Source organism: Harmonia axyridis, chromosome 7 (genome assembly GCF_914767665.1).
Source record: "Harmonia axyridis chromosome 7, icHarAxyr1.1, whole genome shotgun sequence".
Taxonomy (NCBI): Eukaryota; Metazoa; Arthropoda; class Insecta; order Coleoptera; family Coccinellidae; genus Harmonia; species Harmonia axyridis.
The window spans coordinates 6646119-6667618 of NC_059507.1; the positions used below are offsets into that span (position 1 = coordinate 6646119).

The window sequence follows — 21500 nt, forward strand, 5'->3', positions numbered from 1 at the left end:
ATCCGTATCATAATAATGAATCACGTATTACATACATAGAGTAACATATGAGTAGTAGATAACAAATCAACAGTTAAACTGCAAATTCAATACAATAAAAAATATAACACTTCAAGTTGAAGTCTGATATTCATTCATTTGCAAAAATATAATTTCGAGAGCAACAATATTTTCCAAATATTTTAATGAGTTTTTACTTATCGCTCCCAGATAATTGAAGTTGAATTCTAAAATGCTGGAAGAATTTTTGATAAACTCATTATTCGTATATGAAGGTTATTATTATCAAGCTTATTGTAATTATTTTCGAACTCCCCTGACCTTATTGTCTATTTTGCGACGATTTCTTCCAATGGGTTATCGAATGAAATGGATAATTATTACTTTGAGGATAGGAACGATGATAGGTTTGTTATTGTTTTGTTTTATACAGACTTCAGTTGTGTTCTTTAGTCTGAAGAAGTTGCTTTATGCTGGTAAGAAAAATCTCTTCATGATTTATATACATATACCTACCATATACTAATAATAAATTCTCTGAGTACTGTATACTTTTGATTTGATATCAAAGACACCCTTTCAGTATGTAGGTTTCATTAGGACATCTATTTCATTAAGGTAATAGCATGAGTTCATATGGTACCTATATGTACTCTTTTTTCAGTTTTTGCCCTTTTGAGCGATCGTTTCAAGTTAATCGCCCTCATTCTCAGCGGATCCTTCAAAAATAGTCTAACGGAGTCAAATCACAACTAGGAAGTGTCCAATTGACTCAGATCCTCATTTCGAAAGAAATAAGGACCGATGATGCCGGGGGCCTATAAGAAACCGCACCAAACAGTCAATATAAGTGGATGTAAGCCATTAACGCTTGAGGAATGTCTTTGCTACATAAACAGCAATTTTTGCTTCACGAAGGAACCATTTAACTAGAAATGAGCTTCATCACTAAACACAATTTTTGGTAAAAATGCTCGTTTTCGGCCAGTTTCAATTCAAAACCCGCCATTTTCAGTCAGATTCGCTTGCTTTCAGCCTCTTTAATTTCCTCAGAGTAATAAACATAGATATAGGGAGCATACGTCATTTTCAGTAAGTAAATTTTGTCCCTAAGATGAATTATCGAATTTGACATGAAGCGCGCGGTAATGAAAACATATCAGTGATACGATATTTCACTCAATTCGCGAGTTTCTTCACAAAGAACGCACTTCTTATGTCCCATAGTGAATCAACGTTTCATAGTAACTCAAAATATATTAAAATAAATACCTTAATAAATCAGAAATTCAGAAAATAAACTTCAAGCGTGCCAAACGACGTGAAACAAGCGATGACACTAGGAGAGCAAAAGTTGCCAAACCTTGGATTTCAGCAGGTAGATACAAAAAATAATAAATATCCTGCTTATTAAAAATTCGACAATTAGGAAGAATATCGGATTCCAAATATTCATATTTGCATATTCAATCTAGAATCACTCAAATAAACATATTTCATTCAATATAATATACATTCATAAGGATATGTAGGATCCAGTTTATTGTTCCCTGTAAATAATTGAGATGGTCAACCGGATGCGTTGGAGACCTATTAGTTTCTTTTAATGTCGAGGGCATGACAGTTTCAATAGATTTACAGGGAACGTATTGTACATAATGTAAAAAGGATGTGCTATTCTTCGGGATGTCGAAGAATGTCATATGTCGATGGTAAAACTTGAGGGATTTATGGGGTTGGGAAAAGTTTCGGAACAAGACGATTATGCCACATGTGTTTCATCTTTTTCTCAGGCCCTAGTTCTTCTAGAATATTCGATTCCAGGAACCGCGAAGATCTTTGGGGGCGGTACGACAAAAGATTTCATTGGACTAGGAGATGGTAGGTACTTTCCCCTAAGGGTGTGGTCAAACCGAGACAGGGTAGTTCCAATCGACAGAGAGCACGGTTCAAGTTAAGCCGAAGACGGTAACAGTGAAGATTAAACCAAAGACGTGTACAGACGGTACAGTTTAACTCAAATCAAAGACGAGACAAGTTCGGTCGGTCAACTTAAGACGTAAGACGAAAAGACGGTTCGCGGACTAGATTAAGACGAGTCGCGAACAAGTTAAAGACGAGACGACCGAAATCTTGAAGTACGACGAAGACGTTTCGAGTAAACAATTAAACGAGAGTTAAAGACGAAATTCAGTACCGTAGCGAGAAACTTGTTAATTAAGACGTAATTAGTATCTTCTTAGTTTGTACTGTATAATTGTGGCTTTGTAAATAGATGTAAATAATTCAAAAGAGTTTATTTATTACAAATCCAACAAAGTCACGGAGAAAAGACGAAAGGCCAGGTAATCGAATCATACCTCTAGACGATCGATTAACCAAGCCTACAGATATAGTAGAATTGTGAACTCAAAAAAATATCACAATCTGACAACTTATTCTAACGATGTTGGGGACATGTAAAAATTGCGTGTACTCCCTCTATCTATATTTATTGCTCTATAAGAATTTCCAGTTCAAGCGAACAAACGAAATGTAACTGCCTTGGGGTTTCTTCCTGGAATATTTCTGATGCCCATCATGTGACCTTTTTCACTGATAAATAATCAAAAACTACAGGCAGCTAGCTACATTCTTTCGAAAATCGAACATTCCAATCAGAATATGATCCCCGTGTTTTCTCCCATCCCGAAGGAGATTTCGAAAAACATCCGTCTCTGACGGAACAAGCCTTTTTCCTGTTTTACATTTCCAAAGGTACCCTCATTTATAACCTCACAGTATCCGACCGAGAGGATCGCTGTAGAGCATCAATTCTAAAAGCCCGAGTATGTGAACAAGGGGAAGCGTGAGTTGTAGGTAAGGGCAACATAGTAAATTAGAAGGTCTGACACGAGCATGTGCCTCTGACAAGCTTATTAAAACCGTTACTAGAAATGCAACTCATAAATTGCCCCTTTGTCGTTCAGTACGGCACAAAGGAGAAGTTTTTGTGCTGCGACAAAGACGACTCGTCTACTACGTCTGATCGTGCGGTCATCCTGCTTGTTGCTTTGAGGAAATTCGTCATAATGCTGTTGACTACTATATAACGGGTGTTTTTTTCGAAGTATATAACTTTAAGTTGGCATTACTGTTCGAGATGGCGTTCGATTTAACAGCTGTCAAGTGATTTATTCTTAGTTTGGTTTGGCAATTCATCATGAATAGACTCACGCCTGAACAACGCTTGCAAATAGTGCAATTTTATTTCGAAAATAATGGTTCTGTGTGGAATACGTATCGCGCACTACGTCCATTTCATTTTGTTTAGCGATGAATCGCACTTCTGGTTGGATGGCTACGTCGACAAACAAAAATGCCGCATTTGGAGTGAAGCTAATTCTCAAGTGTATGTCGAAACACCGTTACATCCAGAAAAACTGAATGTTTGATGCGCTTTATGGGCTGGTGGAATCATTGGTCCGTACTTCTTCAAAAACGATGATGGCCAGAACGTTACAATCAATGGTGATTGGTATAGAGCCATGATTACTAACTTTTTCATTCCTGAATTGAACAACCATGATGTCCAGGAGCTGTGGTTCCAACAAGACGGCGCAACATGTCACAGAGCTCGTGCCACAATCGATTTATTGAAAGACACGTTTGGTGATCGCCTAATTTCACGTTTTGGACCTGTGAATTGGCCTCCAAGATCTTGGACCGCTAGACTACTTTCTGTGGGGCTATGTAATATCATTGGTCTATGCGGATAAGCCACAAACCCTTGACCATTTGGAAGACAACATTCGCCGTGTTATTGCCGATATACGGCCACAAATGTTGGAAAAAGTCATTGAAAATTGGACGTCCAGATTGGACTACATCCGAGCCAGCCGTGGCGGTCATATGCCAGAAATCATATTCAAAATGTAATGCCACAAGATTATCTTGCGGATAAATAAAATTCATGTCAATCGATTAATCCATCGTTGTTTTATTGCAATTTAAAGTTTTATAGCTCTAAAAAAAACACACTTTATATCATCAACGTAATTTTTTTCTTTGGTTGAGGAGGTATAATACTCATGAATGAACCATCCTTACGAAGGATGAAACAGTGTGAGACTCTATTTGCCTATTATCCTTTTGGTTTTGACGTCGAAGACCAGCATGGCGGTGGAAGAAAGTAGGTTTTGGAAGATGCAGAATTGGAGGCATTAATTGATCCAGACTCGTGTCCAACGCAACAAGAATTGGCAGGATCATTGAGAGCGACGCAACAAGCCATTTCAAAACGCATGAAAGTCATGAGAATGATTCAGAAACAAGGATTTTGTTGAACGGTGTTTGTTTGCTTGAGAACAGCTGCTTGCATGGCAAAGAAGGAAGGGATTTCTGCATCTCATTGTGACAAGAGACGAAAAATGGGTTCATAACGATAATCCCAAGCACAGAATTTCATAGAATAACCTAGCAATGCTTTCACGTCGACGGCCAAACCGAATATTCGTGGTTCCAAGCTCTTTCATAGGATAGTTCATTCGTTTTGCTATTGATTTTATACATTTTTTGTTCCTACATCGTTGGTCTCTAGATCTTTCATGGTATATATTGGCATCTTTATCACATTTTCGACAGGGTTGTAGTGAACTGGTCTATTTAACTCTTCATTTGAATGTTGAAAGGCTTTTTCGTTTTTACCTTTCTCTTCAGGAAATCTGAGAAAGGGTCTCAGGGTTTGTTGTTTTGTTTGGTTTTGATTGTGGGTTTGTCATATCCATTGCAGCTCGTAATAGCTCATTTTCTGTCGCTTTTATCTTCGTGATAAGATCCATATAATAGAGGACCAAAAATAATGAGAATAAAGGTGTGTTTCTCATATTGCTGATTAAGTCCCAGATAAGCTGTTCATAAGTTATCCAAAAGATATGTATAAAACATTGTGTTTCGGATAAACTGTCAGATAATTCAATTTATAGATTAAGTTATATTTTTTGTCTGGTAGATAACCTAACCCTATACAAATCGAGTGTATCATGACCAGGGAAGAATATTATTTATTGTGCAATATTGTGTCATTATTTTTATAAGAGTTCCAAGACTTCTTCTTCGTACCTATACAATAACGTCATGTTTCAAATTGAGTTAATTGTTTTGACGAATATAGTAGAGGGTTTGGGTCTAGGTTTAGACTATTAGAAATTAGAATTGAAATTTGATAAAGCAAATTTTACACTTTCGTTAATTATTTCGTCTATCAACGAGGAAAGTCACCACCATACGTTAAATAAATCATAATATTATCAACGTTGAAATATTTTAATGAAATATCCACTGGCGGAATTCGAACACGGTTTAATTTATTCCAAAATTCGAATAAAAATTTCAAATAGGTAGTCGTTACTCAAAACTATGACTAATATGATTCTAGGGTATGAATGAGTTATAATATGGATCGACGTATTGTAATCGACGTATTGTAACGGGTGTTTTTTTTTGAGGTATATAACTTTAAGTTGGTATTACTGTTCAAGATGGCAACCGATTTAACAGCTGTCAAGTGATTTATTTTCAGTTTGGTTTGGCAATTCATCATGAATAGACTCACGCCTGAACAACGCTTGCAAATAGTGCAATTTTATTTCGAAAATAATAGTTCTGTGCGAAATATGTATCGCGCACTACGTCCATTAGCGATGAAGCGCACTTCTGGTTGAATGGCTACGTCAACAAACAAAACTGCCGCATTTGGAGTGAAGCTCCAAGTGTATGTCGAATCACCGTTACATCCAGAAAAACTGACTGTTTGGTGCGCTTTATGGGCTGGTGGAATCATTGCTCCGTACTTCTTCAAAAACGATGATGGCTAGAACCTTACAGTCAATGGTGATCGGTATAGAGCCATGATTACTAATTTTTTCATTCCTGAATTGAACAACCATGATGTAAAAAGAGCTGTGGTTCCAACAAGACGGTGCAACATGTCACACAGCTCGTGCCACAATCGATATATTGAAAGACACGTTTGGTGACCGCCAAATTTCACGTTTTGGACCTGTGCATTGACCTCCAAGATCTTGTGATTTAACACCGCTAGACTACTTTCTGTGGGGCTATGTAAAGTCATTGGTCTATGCGGATAAGTCACAATCCCTTGACCATTTGGAAGACAACATTCGCGGAAAAAGTCATCGAAAATTGGACGTCCAGATTGGACTACATCCAAGCCAGCCGTGGCGGTCATATGCCAGAAATCATATTTGAAATGTAATGCCACAGAATTATCTTGTGGATAAATAAAATTCATGTCAATCGAATAATCCATCGTTGTTTGATTGCAATTTGAAGTTCTATAGCTCTAAAAAAACACCCTTCAATATGTTCTCAATTTTATAATGATACGTTGATAGGTTTCTGAGCAAGGATTTTTTATTATATTTGTTTGCTTGTTTTTAATTTGATTAATCTCGATTGATTCTGTTCTATTGAAATTATTAATTAATCAGTTATTTCAAATTATTGACACACAGTTTTTATTAAATTATTGTGCGTTCAACCATTTCCCAAGCAAATCTGCTCTGCATGTTTTGATAGTTAAATCGATCAAATTCATAGCTCTTGTGATATAACGTCTGACAAATCAAGGTACCAACTGTTCAATTTCCCCTGTCGTTCAGATTTAATTGAATCGAACTGAACGTTCTAAATTCCATGGGAATATATAGCGTTGTATATAATCTGAAGGCTTAGCATTGCTTCAACTTCATAAAGGATAAATACGCCCCGCTGGTTGTTTCCCTCCACAACATCAGATGCCCAAGGTTTATTTGGCTTTGTTTTCGATAGTTCGAAGTCTAATAATTTATCACTTGTGTCAATTCCATGCAGTCATCTGCTCTAATCAATAAATTCCCAAGGTAATACCCTCGTATCGTGCGATCGGGCTGCACTTGAAGTTATCGGTTTTTGAAATATTCCACGGTATAGCTGTCAAAATCCTGGGTTTTCGTCTGACAATCAATCTGGGATCGTAATACGGTTTGAATTATTTGATTCGACTTGCGAAATGATTTTGCTGGCAAATTGTTTACCTGTAGCATTTTTTTTTGAGGTCTATAAAAAGCCAGTAATCAGTGGGAGTTAGATCTGGAGAATAAGCTGGGTAGTTGAGCAATTCGTTCAATTTGACTATGGTTTTAATCGATTTGTAGAAATGAGCTTTGTCTTGGTTGATGAGAGTTTTTTTTTGCATTTTCGGACCTGTTTCTTCAGTTCTATTCTAAATCGATCCAATACTGTTATTTATTATCCACTGGAGATAGTTTTACATGCTCGAAACACGGATGACATAACTTGCCAGTTACTGTTTGAGATTTTGTCCGCTTTGAAGGGCTTTCATCCAACTGTTTTCATTCAGCTGACGTCTTTGACAATAGACTCTAGTGATGAATCCATATTTCATCCATTTTCATATATTGATGCAAAAAATCCAGTCGAAGTCGACGATGCATTGTTGCTTCAGATCAGAAGTTGTCAAGTGCGGTAGCCATTTCCAGCAAAGCTTTCTTAGGGACAGATATTTACGTAAAGTGGTGAATAAAGGCCTTTCGATATCTTTAACTACACCTCTATAACACGCAACTCAATTTTACGATCGCTCAAAAACATTTTGTGGACTGTTTTATTGTTATTTGAAACATGATCAATCAAGCCAAGTAGCTTGACATTTTAACCAACTACTCAACTTGAGAATCAAGCTCGTGAAAAATCACATACTTGAGCTTGACTCAACTTATTTTAGATATTTATCGCATCACTTGATATCAAGCTACTTGATTTTACTTCAGCTTGATATGTACGCGTCGCACGGCATATATTTCTGCAAACTCGTGCGCGCTTAGATTACATAAGGGGATTCATCGATCGCCGAGAGACTGAAGCATTCGCTAGTGTGACTTTATCAGTAGTTTTCTCACATTTCTTTGAAATATATTGGTAGATTTTGCTAGTTTCAGAAATATCTTTCCAAACTTGGCCAAAATGGCCAAGGATATTTTATCAACGTCAGCATATTCAGCTCCTGTTGAAAGACAATTTTCCAGAGCTGCTCTTTCAGTTATAAAAACCTGCAGTATGTCAGACGACAAATCTATAAGGCCCAGTTTCACCAAACAGCACTTGATCCCAGATTGATTAAACTCCGCTTGTTACTAAAGCAGGCTTAATAGTGTTTTCTGTTTCACCATGCTTCAACCCGCCCGAAGATGATCGCGATTAACCAAATCGCGATTAAATAGTCAGACCATTTGGCAACGTTGTGAACAAAGAGTTATATAGTATTCTGTATCGTATTATCAGTGATGACCACCATTGGCGCTAGGTGTCAGGTGTCATTCATTCATAACTCATAACATTTCAAAACATTTGTCATCTTGTAAACAAAAAACAAAGTTAATTTTTGCCGAAAATGTCGAGTGATGTGCTTCGAAATGTCGGAAACTTGCAGAAGTTAAAAAGAAATTATCCCATTTCACAAAACCACACATTCTGGAAAAAAACTATATAAGTAATTTTATTAACTTATTTATTTTTATTAACAAGTTTAACTGCTTCTTAAATAATATTTCAATCAAACATATCAATAAATTATTCTTTGCAATAAATTTCATAAAACACAAAAACAAAGTTTACGTGTATTTTAAATGGGACATATTGAGCCTATACATATAGTCATATTTTGATAAAATTGACCCAAAAATTAGAAATTTCCGGAAAAATAATTACAAAGACAAGAGTTCCATACTGATAAATAATTATTAATCTCAACTTGAAAGGTTATAATCCTCCAAAAATGGCCGATTAGTGCTAAATCGCGATTGGTCGATTAAATGGCGCTTTGGAGTGTGGTGAAACGCTACATTATATTAATCGTGATCTAAGGCCTCACTTAAGAGCTAAGTCAAGATTAAAGCATTTGGTGAAACTGGGCCTAAGATGCCTCATGTGTCTTAGATCCTGGATGGAAAATTATGAAATCAAACAAATCCTGGAGATTGCGCAATATTGAGAAACTTTATTTTTTTATTATTTTTTATATTGTTATGATTTAAAGTGATTTGATTTATGTTTCTATTTCAAAAAAGTTGATATTTTCGGTTCTTTCATACAATAAGTTTAATAAATAAAAGTGTTTTTTGCAAGGTTTCTCCTCATTTCATCATTTTTTCATTGATGTGACACTACACAATAAAACTGCTAAAAATAAAGTGGCTTGACATGGTTCAAGTACTTAATAAATGAAAACGTGACTATATCGACCGTGGCACACCCTGTATATATAATGTCAACCTTAGAAATCTGTGTCCAAAATAACGTCCAATAATGAGAAGCCCTTTTTTCATTTTCATTAAAACATATTCGTGGAGCCTGAATGGATGTTTAACAGCTCATATTTTCCATTATAACTGCACTTTTCTGTTCTCCACCTCACAATGACTGCCATCTCTGAATATATTTATGAGCTTCATACTTCTCGCTAAATTTCGATCTAAATTCTTAGAATTTATATAGAATTCCTTCACGGAGAGAGATCTTTCGCCTCCCTTTCAAAGACCTCCAAGTTGTTTATTCCATTCCAACAATAGTAACAATCATAACCTCAACTTATCAGAATGTAACTGCTCCACAAATTGAATTCCAACTTCGACCCACATATGGCTTCATTGTTGCAGGTTGCAAGTTCAGCCAGACTGCGGCAACCCAGTAATCCTCTCGTCGAGACTCTCATTGTTAAGCCCCGTTCACTCGTGGCAGCGATAGAAGTGACACGATGTCTCTGGAACTTTAAAACCGTTATTAATAGTGTCACTGATATAACTTGACGGGCAGGGCTCCAAAGTTGTGCGATAAAAACGACTATTTGGTAAAGGGGAATCGAAAATGGGTTTGAAAGGATTTTGAAGTTTCCTCTCGAATAATATGATGAAACTTATAACCGGGTGTCGAAGAGGTAATTTAGAGTATTTCTTCCTTCATTGACGCTGAAGTTGATAAAAGGAGATATTGTTATCGTGTATTTTATAGATGAACAATTCTTCCGAAATTCAAAGCTTCATTGTAAAAAACTGGTTATACATTTATGATACAAAGTACTGTCCACATTTGTAATTTGAAAAAAGATGGAAAAAAAAATTGCGTGTGCTGATATATATTGCTTTTTGAAGGGAATAAAGACAGTTGAAGCAAAATCTTGGCTTGATGAAGAGTTTCCGGGGTCTGCACAAGGAAATTCAACCATCATTGATTGGTATGCTGAGTTTAAATGTGGTGAAATGAGCACCGAAGACGGCGAACGCAGTGGATGCCCAAAAGAGGCTGTCACCGACGAAAAAATCAAAAAAGTTCACAAAATAATTTTGAATGACCTTAAAGTGAAGGTGATTGAGATAGCAGATATTGTGAAGATAGCATCTGAACATGTACATCATAACATTCACGAATATTTGTACATGAGAAAGCTGTGTGCAAAATGGGTGCCGCGCAAGCTCACAATCGATCAAAAGCAACAATTTGTTAATGATTTTGAGCAGTGTTTGAAGCTGTTTAAGTGCAAGAAACCTGCATTTTTGCGTCGATATGTGGCAATGGATGAAACATGGCTCCATCATTTCACTCCGGAGTCCAATCGATAGTCTGCTGAGTGGACTGCACACGATGAACCGAATCCAACACGAGGAAAAACACAACAGTCAGCTGGCAAAGGCATCAGTACTGTGGGATGTGCGAGGTATAATATTCATTGATTACCTCCAAAAGGGCCAGACCATCAACATCGATTATTATATAGCGTTATTGGATCGTTTTAGGAATGAAATCCTTAAGAATCGTCCCCATTTGAAAAAAAAGGAGCTGTTTCATCAACACAATGCGTCGTGTCACAAATCAATGAAATCAATGACAAAATTGCATGAATTGGGCTTCGATTTGCTTCTGCATCCAACGTATTCACCAGATCTGGCCTCCAGCGACTTTTTCCTGTTCTCAGACCTCAAAAGAATGCTCGCTGGAGCGCCAATGAAGAAGTAGTCGCCGAAACTGAAGCCTATTTTGTAGCGAAAGACAAATCGTACTGCAAAAATGGTATCGAAAAGTTTGAAGATCGCTATAATCGCTGTATCGCCCTTGAAGGCAACTATGTTGCATATTAAAATCGAATTTGGCAAAAAAATTGTGTTTTACTATGGTAGATCGGGGATTTTTCATTTGGCCTATTAGTTAGCATTTTACTAACGAGGTAAAAAAAAGTCCTATGGCACTGGCCTTGTCATCTGAATGCCAGGCGTAGGACTTATTGAGTGATGCGTTGTCGAATCCCACCTCTGATGTTCCAAGGATAAACATTAAAATCCAACCGCTGGATCCTGAATCAGCGCACAGGACTGAATAAATCCTATACCAGCACGTTGGATTTCTGTTTCATCAGGAATTCAATATCGGCAGAATTAACTTCCAGAGATGATTATGTTGGGGGCAGAAAATTTAATTACATTTGGAATCGAAGTTCGCAGACGAAATCCATTATGGGATTGATGGAATTCAAATGACAGATTCGATTCCACCATTCTAGTGTCGAGAATAATTTTGTAGTTATTAGTGACACCAGAGTGAAATTTATCTTTAGGGAATGTGTGTATTCAGAATGATTGATAGTTAGTGTTGGTTTACTATGTCTGATGTTAGGATGTGGAATCGTTCGATCAAAATATGTTTGCATTAATATAATGAATCGAATTAAAGGATTCGCTGAGTCCTAATGAAAGCTTTTCCTCGGTAACTACAATAGTTGTCTTCGTGAAATTCATTATAAAACAGTTGCTACATATCTATTATTGTTCTTGCTTCATTAATGTTGAAGGCCTAAAAAGTCAGAAACTTTTGAGCTCTCGTCGTTCATGATCTAACTCTACTCTTGGTGACCACATATATGTAGGCTTGGTTAATCGATCGTCTAGAGGTATGATTCGATTACCTGGCCTTTTCACTTCTTTTCCGTGACTTTGTTCGGGTTAAGTAATGATTAAACTCTTTTGAGTTATTTACATCTATTTACAAAGGCACACTTATACAGTACAAACTCAGTATTGAATAGATATTAAATACGTCTTAATTACAAGTTTCTCACTACGGTACTGAATTTCGTCTTTAATTAGAGTGTTAATTACTCGAAACGTCTTTGAATATCACGTCTTCGTCTTTTATTCTAGTTTCGTTCGTCTCGTCTTTAACTCATTCGCGACTCGTCTTATTCTAGTCCGCGCACCGTCTTTACGTCGTACGTCTTAAGTTGACGGACCGAACTTACTCTTGACTCGACTTGGACTTAACTTGAACTGTCTACCGGCTGGAACTTACTGTCCTTCCCTGGCTATCGACTTCCCTTCTTCCGGCTTGCCCACACCCTTAGCACCACTCCGATATCGGGGAGAAGTACCAAGTACCAACCCCTAGTCCAATAAGAGTTTTGCCGTTCCGCCTACAAAGCTCTTCGTGGATTCCTGGAAATCGAATATTCTCGAAGGGCTGGCACTCGATACGCAGATGTGACATCCGGTACCCAACCCCCAGTAAATATCTTAAGATTTACAACTGACATCACACATCTTCGACACCCCGAAGAATTAACACTTCCTTTCTATGTTATATACAAGAGCCATTCGTTCCCTGTAAATTCATTGAAACCGTCATGCCCTCGACACTTGAAGAAACTAATAGGTCTTCAAGCATCCTGTTGACCATGTCAATTATTTACAGGGAACAATGACTGGATCCTACATATATACTTATATAGATAAGTGCTCTCCAGAAGAGCAATTGGCAAAGGTAGTGTGTAATAGCCTTAATCACGATCCGATTTTGATGGAATCTGGTATGGTCATTCAGTTTGGGCCTAGAGCATGTATTTCCATATGTATCTCAATAAAATTGGTATTGCATATTTAGATTTCTTTGAAATTTCAACTCTTTAGATGTAAAGTACCATTTTACTCATACGCAAACGTGAGATACCCAGGAACCCAATATTTTGCGCCCTGATTGTCAGATCTTGATGAACTTTGGGGTTATACAAAGTGCGTTTTGAGTATGAACGTATCATTTATCTCGAAAATAGGGAATCACGGCTGGACTTGATATTCAAGCTACATTTTGATCAACTACTTGAGTTGAAAATCAAGCTCGTAAAAAATTACATACTTCAGCTTGACTTGACTTGATTTTAGATATTTATTGCTTGACTTGATATCAAGCTACTTGATATTACTTGAGCTTGAAATGCACGCGTCACACGGCATATCTTTCTGCAATCTCGTGTGTGCTTAGACTGAATAAGGCGATTCCTCGAGCGCCGAGAAACTTAAGCATTCGCCAGTGTGTGTTTATTAGTAGTTTTCTCACATTTCTATGAAATCTATCAGTAGATTTTGGTAGTTTCAAAAATATTTTTCCAATTTTGGCTAAAATGGCCAAGAATTTTTTATCAACCTCAGCATCTTTAGCTTCTGTTGAAAGACAATTGTCCAGAGCTGCTCTTACAGTTACAGAAACCCGCAATAGGTAAGCCGACAAATCTGTAAGATTATGTGTCTTATAGATCCTGGATGAAAAATTATGAAATTAAAAAAAGCCTGACGGTTTTTCATATTGAGAAACTTTATTTTTTTATTATTCTTCATTGTGTTATGATTTATAGTGATTTAATTTATGTTTCTTTTTCGAAAAGTTGATATTTTCGGTTCTTTTACTCAATAAGTTTGATGAATAAAAGTGTTTTTTGCAAGGTTCCCCCTCATTTAATCATTTTTTATTGATGTGACACTAGGTACACAATAAAACTGCTAAAAATCAAGTAGCTTGATATGATTCAAGTACTTGATAAATAAATACTTGACTTGAGATTGAAAAACTACTACTTGACTTGAAATCAAGTTCAGCTCAAGACAAGTAGCTTGAAAATCAAGCCATGAATCCCAATTCCAATAGAGAAACAAGAGGAAGTTATATTCATTAGCAGCATTTTAACTCTTCACACCTCATTTCCATTTTTCTAAAGAAAGCAATCTTCAAATTTGTGCATCAAACTCTTAATAAATTTCCATCTTATTACTTCCAAAGTAGACAGCAAACAATTACCGGTAATTGGCGTATACCCTGTTAATAGAAAATTTGGATAAACTCCAAATACATTTTTCATTATTACTTCCTAATATTTCAGCATTCGTTCAGCTCGAAAGTCTACTAGACTTCACTTCCACGAATGAACCTTTCGTTCACCTCCTCTGATTTATGAAAATTTAATCAAATCAACGTCAAATGCAGCTGTCCGACCTTTGGAATTTGTTCTATACTTTTCGCGCTCAACCCAGATAATTTATTGCTTGTCACATCTTCAAGTTATAACGTTACAGTCGGCTAGATATTTGTTCTTTGATAGACTATTATTTGCCAGGAAGACGTCGACCTAGAATGCGAATAGCTTCTCTGCAAACTTAGATTACCTGGATTAGATTTGGTGGGGGAAAATTGTGCAAGTTCTGCCATAGGTTTCTGTCACTGTAATCCTAGATACTCGATTGGAACTAGCGTCGTTAAGGTTAGATATCTGGCTGAAATAGGTCGACTGAGAGATATTCCAATTATGAGTGTTAATTGCTTTACCCTACTGAAGTCCTGATGTACAGTTATGCAAGAGTTTTCAAAATTCACGTATTCAAAATAGATCATCTTATTGCATCGATGACGAGACGTGTTGGGTAGTGTATAGATAATCGAAGTGGAAAAACACATTATTAACTTTATTGAAAAAAAAATTGATAAACTTTCGATTTTTCTTCACTATCTACGTTTCAGCAAAAAAATTCAAAATTTAAACAGCTCCTTCTGAGTGTTGCAGTTTCTTTGTCAGTCAGTATATTTTATATTTTTCCTGAAAATACATGTTTCATAAATGTTTCATAGAACGTATATGCAATAGATGATCCAAAGAATTCGTTGCTTTTATAGGTAAATAACAAAAACACTTCGAATATTGTTGCGAATGTAGGTATGAGCTTAGAATTGAATGAATACGGAAAGATATATCGAAATATCCTGACCTCACAATAACCTCAATATTCTGGTTATATCTCGAGGGACTATGATAACAGAAAATTGATGTGGCGATAAACTTTTTCTCTCTCAATAAAAAATGAGACATGGAGAAACAATTTCTCCTTTCACCATAAATTCGAATGAATTCTGGTAGGAGTGCAGTTTGAAAAATATCGCACCGATAATTTGATTATCTACAATGACAGTATTTGGCGGTGTTTTGAAGAAAAGAAAAGCAGAATTCGTTGAATGAAATACGATTAGGTGAAAAATAATTTGAGAAACTACTCTTTACGATATTAATCAAGACAACAACTGACAATATGTGAGAATAGCTGTACGAAAGTTTTCAGGTACAACACCACAAAATGAAGATACTGCAGGGGTAGTACACTACGTATGACAATAAAAATCTTTCGGGAGAAGACTACTTGAAATTCCTTGATTCCTATTCAATAAGAGTGTTGACTGTTTTGAAATATGTTTCCAGAAATTTTGAAATGAACCATTTCAACATTTCATTTAGGAATTCTTCTGAGCCTGACGAAAGCGCTAATGTGAAGTAAGGTATTTCCAAGGATGCAATTCACACAGCGATAACAACCTCTTCGGTAAAACTTTCATATCTTTCGACGAAATGAGATCAGGAAAATTTTTCATCTTCATGCTATTTGGATCATCCATTTTATGCTAAATATGCCTCTAGTGCAAGGAAGATATCCTCACTATATATTTGTATTTTCGTAAGTAATTGCACAAGTGCATCAAAATTACCGATAATTTTGCATGACAGCGTGTTGTCATAAAAACTGCATGAGTAAAACTGCCCTCCACCTTCGGTGTCGAGCTCTTTCTCCAAAAATGAAAATGACCGAATGCAGTTTTTTAAAGAAAACACGCTGGAATGCGAAATTATCCGGTCATTTTGATGCACGAGTGTAATTCGGGGAAATATTTCCCGAATAAACTGTTACAATACTTGTCAAACTGATTTAGAATGGAATTGCCATAGATTTGAATTGTGTAAGATGCATAGAAACTATGCATCTATGAACAGAACAATTATCGCAGTGCTGTTTCGCTTCCTACAATGCAATTATCGCTGTAATTTTCGATAATTGTTCTCCATATACATATGATTTTTGACAGGTGGGAAATATTCGATATTATTCTACAATTATCAACTAGCAACTCAGATTTCATTCGATCGGATTCTAATCATCAAGAGCCTATATTTCATGTCGCTTCATATTTCGTATCAGTAGTTCGTGGGATTTGATCGAAACAATAGCCCTATTTCACAATACTTATAATAATCCTTTTGGAAAATATTCAACGAAATCCCGATACTCTATGAGGTATGGAATATTATTGGAATTAGGCTTTAACTGGATCCAATTACGGTCATACGAATCGGAACAATGACATGTTTACTACGAATAGCTATCGTAATCGATGTATACTGAACTCCCAGGAAATCACATCGATTTGTTTCACTCATATCAGCCTAATACATAATAGTTATTTATAATACAAGTGCAGAAGGCATTGATATTCTTCCACGAGTTCAAAATTCAAAAACGAGCCACGAAGTGTCGAGTTTTGGAATGAACGAGTGATAGAATGAGCCTTCTGTACGAGTATTATACATTATTTTCTCTAATTCATTGCATTTTCATTGAAATTAATGAAATATTTCCATAAATATAATTTAGTGATTTTTGCATTGAAAAATGTTGGTTGGCAGAACTGCTTTCTTTAAGGCAAATTGATGAATTGGCAGATAAAGCCGTGGCGGAAAGTTCGGAGTACCAACATAGAATAATAAAATATAACCATGAAAACTGTGCGTTTCTGATATATTCTCGCACGATTTTGTTCTACAAGATGTGGAAGAATGAACGGAATAACCACAGAATTAGAGAATAGTATATTCTGAAACAAGTTGCAGAATGAACTCCTATTCCAACACGAATGCGAAATTCGAAAACGAGCGACGTTGGAGCGAGTTTTCGAACGCATACGTGTTGGAATTGCCTTCTGTAACGAGTATTAGACGATAATTTTTCCATTTCAATAAAGTTTTGTGAAATATTGTTGAAATTCAATGAAAAATTCAACAACACTTGGGTCGTTGCGTCTCGGTCGCAGGTACTTTGCGCCGTCTCGGGAACAGATGTGAAAATCTTTACTCTTTCCCTTGTCGGTGCAAGTGTTGAACATATGTTGTAGTTGTAGACTGGACTGAACTAAATTGTATTATTCGCAGTGAAATGCCGATTTTTATGGGCACTCAGGCCGTTTTCATTCGACCGTTAGTAGAGCCTTTCTATGGACCCCTAATGGGTGTGGCTTTGATCATTTGAAGTTTTTACACCGAGTTCTTCTGTTTTTAGAATTTTGGTTCGAAATTTAACTTAACTCGAATATTTTCGAGGAAATCGATAAATTCCCTACAAATATATAATAAATAAGTGAGGTATATCTGACGAAATCGATTCAACACCACCAGAATCAAGAGAAATTACGAATAATGTTTCAAATCATTTCACTTCATCCAAATTATATTACATCGACAATTGCCGTATATCGAAATTTGATAGGATAGTCTATATTGACAACCATAAAACGAAAAATATAACTACAAACAATGCTCTAATTAGTTCATTACAGCACTGTTTTCAGTACTGTAATGAATTTATTACGATACTGAAATAGAGAAAACACAGACCTCTAGTTATACATCATATGTTGAATAAACTTTGATGACACTAATTCCACATATTTGTTTCAGATGAGTGATCCGCCGACTAGAGTTGCAATAAACAAGCCAAGGAAATGAAATGCAGAGCAACAACCAACCACGCCGTCCTCGCTATATCGCTCCTGTTCCTAATCAAATTGGCAGCCAGTTGCCCCAATCCCTGCATATGCAAGTGGAAATACGGCAAGCAAACGGTTGAATGCATAGACAAAGATCTCCGTATTATACCCGAAGGCATGGAACCAGCAACTCAAGTACTCGAATTTCCAGGCAACAATCTCCAGTCACTGCAGCCAAGGATATTCTGGGATTTGGGTATACCTAATTTGCAGAAAATTCATCTAGCACGTTGTCGCATTACGAGCATAAGCGATGGCACATTCAAGGGCTTGATAAACCTAGTGGAATTAGATCTATCCGGGAATTTGCTTGAAGCAATTCCCTCAGGAAGCTTCAAAGACTGCCCATCGTTAATGAGACTAACTCTGAGCTCGAATCCTATAAAGGTGGTTCCCAGAGCAGCTTTCGGTCATTTAACTCACCTACACACCCTCGAGCTGTCACGATGTCTACTATCCGATATTCAGGAGGGTGCGTTTCAAGGTCTATACAGCCTGGAATGGCTACATTTGAACGAGAACCAACTAACAACTCTCAAAGGTCTAAAATACTTTCCTAACACCTTGAAAGGAGTGCAGTTCCAGGATAACCCTTGGACTTGCGACTGTCACTTGGTGGAGTTCCAAAAATACGTGAAAGACACGAACACACCGACTCCAGCTTCCCCTGTATGCACTGCACCACAGAGACTCGCTAAACAAAACCTCAAAACGGTAGCTTCAACTGAACTGGCCTGTCTTCCAGAAATATCACCAACAACTTTCTACTTGGAGGTTAGCGAAGGTCGCAACATATCTCTGGTTTGTCACACCAAGGCAACGCCTGAAGCTAAAGTGTCTTGGTGGTTCAAAGGACAAATAATACAGAATGACACGATGGTTGCCCCTGGTGTCCATCTGATGTACTTCATTGAAGAAGGGTCCGAGAACAAACGCAGTGAGTTGTTCATATTTAACACAAATGAGGAGGACAATGGGACTTTTGTTTGTGCAGCGGAAAATCATGCAGGACTTGGCCAGGCCAATTTCACCATTAGGGTGGTTTTGAAGAGAGTGCACAGGGATGTACGAATGGAACCACAGCTGGATATAGTTTTGATTTTGATGTCTACAGCGGTTGTAACTGGTGTGTTGTTGCTAGGAGTTTTCTGTGTTTCCGTAGTGACTTGCCAGAGGAATAAGATGAGGAAGAAGAGGAACGATTCCAAGGTGACCCTGAGCAATTCGACGAAAGACAGTTTGCTGCAGGATAGCATAGATGATTATCCGGAAAGTTTGAAAGGCGGCTCAAAGTTGGCGTGCCATTACGAGGAAGAAATGGAGTTGTGTAACTCCCAGTTGAAAAGCGACGTTCTGCATTCCGCGTCTCCGATTTCGACGTCTAATCAGGCAAGGAGTCCCTCATCCTTGAAACGCTATAATGCGGAACAGAACCCGGATCTCATCAACGGCACTGACGGTGTATCGCAGACCTGGCAATCGTCCATCTCTAAGAGTCGTATGCCCAATTGTAGGACGGATTTCCGAAGGAACGACTTCGGCTTGAGCCCGCTGAATCCAATCAATCTAGTCGGGGATGCTTCGGTTGAGCAATTAAATGTAAATTGCTATAAAACCCTTCCGTACAAGAGGGAGAAACCCGGCCTAGTTTGCAGGTATTCGTTGGAGGCCGAGTTCATCGCTCAGCCGGGCCATTTGGAACCGTACGGGAATCTTAGGTATACCGCAGACGGTTATCCTGTCCGGAGTCTGCCCTATTTTCAGCCTTCTACGATAGAGACGTGCTGTACGCCGATAAGGTGGCCGCCATGTTTGCCAGCCAACTTTGTCGAAGTCCAGGAGAACGTCTTGATGAAGTGTGTTAGTGCTCAGACTGAAGAGGTTCAGCGCCAAGCCGATGGAGCTGACCGAATTGAAGAAGAAATACAAGTGTTGGATGATAGTGAAGCCAGAGATGTATCTGATGTTAAATGTTAGGTCCCCTTAAAGATTTACATGTGATGTAGTGTATTGATATTCTACTTGTGGAAGCTTTAATGAGTATCTTCAACTTTTTAATAATGTTTTTGATTCGAATTCGAATATGAATTTTTGAGTGAGAGTTGTAGTTGTCAACCATAGAGTAATAGACATAGATATATGGAGTATACGTAATTTTGACATGTTCACAACATGATTAGATTACGTTGTTGGATTTTGATATATTTTAGAATCCACAATTATACTATATTGTTATGAATGTATAATATATTGATTTGAATGATTCCCGATTGAATATTCAAATTTGAATATTTGGAATCCGCTATTTATTATTTTCTGTATCTACCTACTGAAATCCAAGGTTTGGCAATTTTTGCTCTCCTAGTGTCATCGGTTGTTTCATGTCGTTTGGCGCGCTTGAAGTTTGTTTTCTGAATTCCTGATATATTAAGGAATTTATTTCATTATATTTTGAGTTAATATAAAACGTTGATTCACTATGGGACTTAAAAATGCGTTCTTTGTGGATAAACTCGCGAATAGTTCATGTTGGGGACAAAATTTGCTCACTGAAAATGACATATGCTCCCTCTATTTATATTTATTATTCTTAGTTTATAACTCATGTTGTTCTTAATAGATATCTGTGCCTTATATAAACTTGTAAATGGAGTTAGTTATGAAGTGGTAAAACTTCAATAAGTTTATCGTATAATCGATATAAGTCATGGTAAACTATTCGAAAAATGTATAGATAATACAATTTAGCTGCAATAAAATTCCCATAACTAAAATCAAAATGTTCTGAGCCTTTAACCTATAGAGAAGAAATTTCGGATCTTGATTGTGGAATTCTGTCCACTCTACATTCTGTTGAAATATTCATGTTGATTGCTATTATTATCTTTCCAAGTTCAGTTGGTAATTCCTTCAGTCCAATTAATTTAAGCCCTGACAACATTGAATTTTTTGAGCAGCGTGCAGTGGAATTTTGGAATCAGGTACATATGAATGATGAGAATAAGTAAACCAGAAATCATTGAATCAGATTCTCCTATCGTATATTATTTCTAAAACCATCAAATATAGACAGTTTTTCATACTCTAAACTATTTTCATACAATTAATACTTTTCCAAGTAGTCTGTGATATTGGTTTTTTATGATATTTTTGATTTTGATATTTGAATGCTAAATGAACTGACGAAGGTTCTTCAGTGTAGGACATAAAAAAAACATAATAATTAAAACTACTTTCGTTCCAAAATTCATCGCTGATCAAAAACTATATTTCAATATTGAGTATTGAAAACTTCTGTAGATATCAAAATTAAATCATGTAAATATATTGAACATATTTGTAGAGGTGTAGTTGAAGTCTGCATTTATACCCAATGAAATTCTGAAATTATTGTGAAAAATTTTCAGCAATTTCGATATTCCTACATGTGATAAGTGACAGAATATTGCCGTTGCTGTTAGTATTTAGGTCAAATATGACATATTATT

General features: G+C 36.7%; 1 protein-coding gene across 3 annotated transcripts; it reads left to right on the forward strand.

Moving 5' to 3' along the window:
• Nucleotides 1–374: 374 nt before the first annotated feature.
• Nucleotides 375–20140, forward strand: LOC123685087 (leucine-rich repeat-containing protein 24-like). Of its 3 annotated transcripts, none has more exons than XM_045624669.1 (2): nucleotides 375–476; nucleotides 17924–20140. In XM_045624669.1, exon 2 carries the CDS (start codon nucleotides 17968–17970, stop codon nucleotides 19987–19989), a length of 2022 nt encoding a protein of 673 aa, XP_045480625.1. In that variant the 5' UTR covers nucleotides 375–476; nucleotides 17924–17967; the 3' UTR covers nucleotides 19990–20140. The 3 variants fall into 3 exon arrangements, with proteins under 3 accessions (XP_045480625.1, XP_045480627.1, XP_045480626.1); XM_045624671.1 differs by lacking the exon at nucleotides 375–476 and adding an exon at nucleotides 833–856; XM_045624670.1 differs by lacking the exon at nucleotides 375–476 and adding an exon at nucleotides 9738–9994.
• Nucleotides 20141–21500: the final 1360 nt, after the last annotated feature.

Coding starts and splice junctions, on each gene's coding strand:
- LOC123685087 (XM_045624669.1), top strand. CDS start 17,968: ATGAAATGCAGAGCAACAACCAACCACGCCGTCCTCGCTATATCGCTC.